A 3,017-nucleotide genomic window follows, 5' to 3' on the forward strand; every position below is an offset into this window, starting at 1 on the left:
TTGCTTGGGCTCTAAACTTTGGGACCAGATTCAGGCTTTGTGACCTACAACTCTTTTTTAGGCCGCGGCCTTGCCCTGGGCCATCTATGCCACATGGGAAATGTATTCTTTTCCCCATTTCCTCTAATTCTGCAGGATGTTTGTTCTCTCCCCTCTAAGAGTACATCGAGCTCCTGAATCTCTTGGATTGGGCTTAACCGCCATCCCTTCCAAGAAATTATTAGATGGATGAGATCCAGTGGACCAGTCCAAATCCCCGGGTACGTGTGCGGTGGATAACAGGATGAACCTGTTTCGATCTTGAATAGTTGAAATACAAGGGGGTAATTAATATGGCAAGTGACTATTAGATTGGTCAGGTTCATCTAATAATTTCCCCTCATCTCCCTAAGATTGCGTGTTTCCTGAAAATAATGTATTAAAAGGCAAAAAAATAAAAGAAAAAAATATAAATGTTTGATGTCACTCTCTTTATTTCCGTCGTTATCGACAAACTTAATAAACTTTAACCATCTTTGCAAGTCTAGACCAGGATGATGATAACACCAAACAAATCCCGCCACCGGCGCGATGAAAAGTACTTTTGGACGGCTAATGCTTAATTAAGTGGACACCAGTAAAATAATATTTAAGAACACAAAAAAATAAAAATAAAAAAGCACTCAAAGACGAGACGTGGGTGCAAATTGGTCCTTGGGCTGGGCCTTGGCTTGCTCTGTCGCATGCGTGGGAGCGAGTCTCTTAGCTATAGCCCTAAGCTGAAACTTCTGAATCTTTGGCCCGGCCTTGGGAAGCTCGGCCAGGAATACCACCTTCTTCGGCACCATGAAACCAGGCATGCTCGCCTTGCAGTAGGCGATTACATCCTCCTCCTTCAAACTCCCCTTCTTGCACTCCGGCTTCAGCGTCAAGAAGGCGCACGGCGTCTCACCCCAATGGGGATGCGGCATCGCCACCACCGCAGCCTCCAGCACCATCTGATGCCGGTACAGCACGCTCTCCACCTCGACACTACTGATGTTCTCTCCGCCGGATATGATCACGTCCTTGGCTCGATCCTTCACCTCCACGTACCCATCGGGGTGCACGACCCCGACGTCGCCGGTCCAGAACCACCCATTCTGAAAGGCCGCGTCCGTCCCTTCCTTGTTCTTGTAGTACCCCTTCATGACGCTGCTCCCTTTCAGCACGATCTCCCCGAGCGACTTCCCATCCCTCGGGACGCTCGACATGCTCTTGCGGTTCTTGATCACGTCCATGTCAGCGAGCGTGAGGACGCTGACGCCCTGCCGGGCCTTGAGCCGAGCTTTCGCCTCCTGCGGCAGCCGGTCCCACTGCGGCCGCCACTCGCACACCAGAGCGGTCGCGGTCGCCTCCGTCATGCCGTAGGCGTGCGATACGTGGAACCCTAGCTTCTCCATGCTTTCGAGCAGCGCGGCCGGGGGAGGGGCCCCACCGGTGAGTACCTGGACGGGGCCCGGGATCGTGCGGCGGTCTGCGGGCGGAGCGTGGAGGAGGATGTTGAAGACGACCGGTGCGCAGCACATGTGGGTGACCCCGTGCGCCGCGATGGCGCCGTAGATGGCCGCAGCGGAGAGGGTCCGGATGCACACGTTGGTGCCGCCGCGCGCCGCTATGCCCCACGCGAACCCCCAGCCGTTGCAGTGGAACATGGGGAGGGTCCACAGGTAGACCGGCTCGATGGGCACCTGCCACTGGAGGAGGACAGTGAGACTGCTGAGGAAGGCGCCGCGGTGGCTGTACACCACGCCCTTAGGGGCCGCCGTGGTGCCGGACGTGTAGTTGAGAGCGATCGCGTCCCACTCGTCCTCGAGACGGTGAGGCTCGTCCAGAGGATTGCCGCATGCGATGAGCTGCTCGTAGTGTAGTTCCCCGGATTTCGTGCTTGCCGGGGAGTGGACTTCGTCGATGATGACCACGAAAGGCAGTGGCTTGGTTGGATGGCGCTCGCCGATATCGGCGACAACACGCTTGAGAGCCTCGCGAGCTACCTTGGTGTATTGGTGGTCGATGAAGAAGGCTTTCGCATCCGAGTGCACGAGGATAGCAGCGATGTTGTTGGCATCGAGACGGGTGTTTATGGTGTTGAGGACGGCGCCGGCCATTGGAACGGCGAAGTGCATCTCGTAGACGGCCGGGATGTTCGGTGCAAGCACCGATACCTACAACATATATATACATGGTACGTACGATATCCGGTCGATATTATGAATGAAAATTTGGTAAATCGCTTCTGTTGGAAGCTTGGATGAACTCAAAACTGTTATTAAGTGAAGTTAATTTTGGTACTTACAACATCATTCTTGGAGATGTTCAGAGATCGGAGGGAGGATGCAAGACGGCGGCATCGGTCGTACGTCTGCTTCCAAGTGAAACGGGTGTTTTCATATATAACGGAGGTGCGATCTGCATAGACTTTTGCGGCTCTCTCCAAGAAAGTGACGGGGCTAAGGGGGCCATAGTTAGCCTCGCACTTGGGTAATCTATCCATTATTTGCTCTCCTGCTTCTCTGGTGTTTTGGATGGAGGGAGAGAGAGAGTTTTGTGAGTGGAGGAAGACACAAGAGTTGGTGAGATAATGAGATGGCACAATTGTTACTAGTACGTAAAGAGAGACTGCATGATATATAGAGTTTCTTTGAGGGTTGAGGGTTGGAGTGGTGGGAAACTGGTGCAATAGGCTCTCTCAAGGAGCCTGTCAATCTGCCGCACATATTGCCCGGGTTAGGTTCGAGGGTTGTTGGAAGCTTAATATAGAATATAAGGTTCTCTTTGATTGCTTCCTGCAGGCCACCACGGTCTTGTTTTACTCCCATTTGAAAAGGTCAGAGGCGGATTAATTTGGAACTTGTAGGTTTGTCTACCTACCTTACAGGATAAGATATTTATTCTATTTAGATTACGCTAAGCACAGCTGCTTGACATAGAACGGCATACAACAACATTTGCCCTATGATACCGGGCCTTACGATCACATCAAATAGAGAAGGAAAGAT

At 52.3% G+C, this 3,017-nt stretch overlaps 1 protein-coding gene across 1 annotated transcript; it reads right to left on the reverse strand.

The window, feature by feature from the left end:
* Positions 1–449: 449 nt before the first annotated feature.
* On the reverse strand, positions 450–2,740 carry LOC105035081 (trans-cinnamate:CoA ligase, peroxisomal). Its single transcript, XM_010910847.4, has 2 exons — positions 2,315–2,740; positions 450–2,183 (listed from the first exon to the last, which is right to left on the reverse strand). The coding sequence occupies exons 1-2, from the start codon at positions 2,510–2,512 to the stop codon at positions 663–665; spliced, it is 1,719 nt and encodes a 572-aa protein (XP_010909149.1). The 5' UTR covers positions 2,513–2,740; the 3' UTR covers positions 450–662.
* Positions 2,741–3,017: the final 277 nt, after the last annotated feature.

Source organism: Elaeis guineensis, chromosome 2 (genome assembly GCF_000442705.2).
Source record: "Elaeis guineensis isolate ETL-2024a chromosome 2, EG11, whole genome shotgun sequence".
NCBI classification, from domain to species: Eukaryota; Viridiplantae; Streptophyta; class Magnoliopsida; order Arecales; family Arecaceae; genus Elaeis; species Elaeis guineensis.

Excerpts from the sequence above, each read along its gene's own strand:
- LOC105035081 (XM_010910847.4), bottom strand. The coding sequence starts at position 2,512 with ATGGATAGATTACCCAAGTGCGAGGCTAACTATGGCCCCCTTAGCCCC. Across the intron at positions 2,184-2,314 it reads ACATCTCCAAGAATGATGTT|GTATCGGTGCTTGCACCGAA; the intron begins GTAAGTACCAAA and ends TATATGTTGTAG.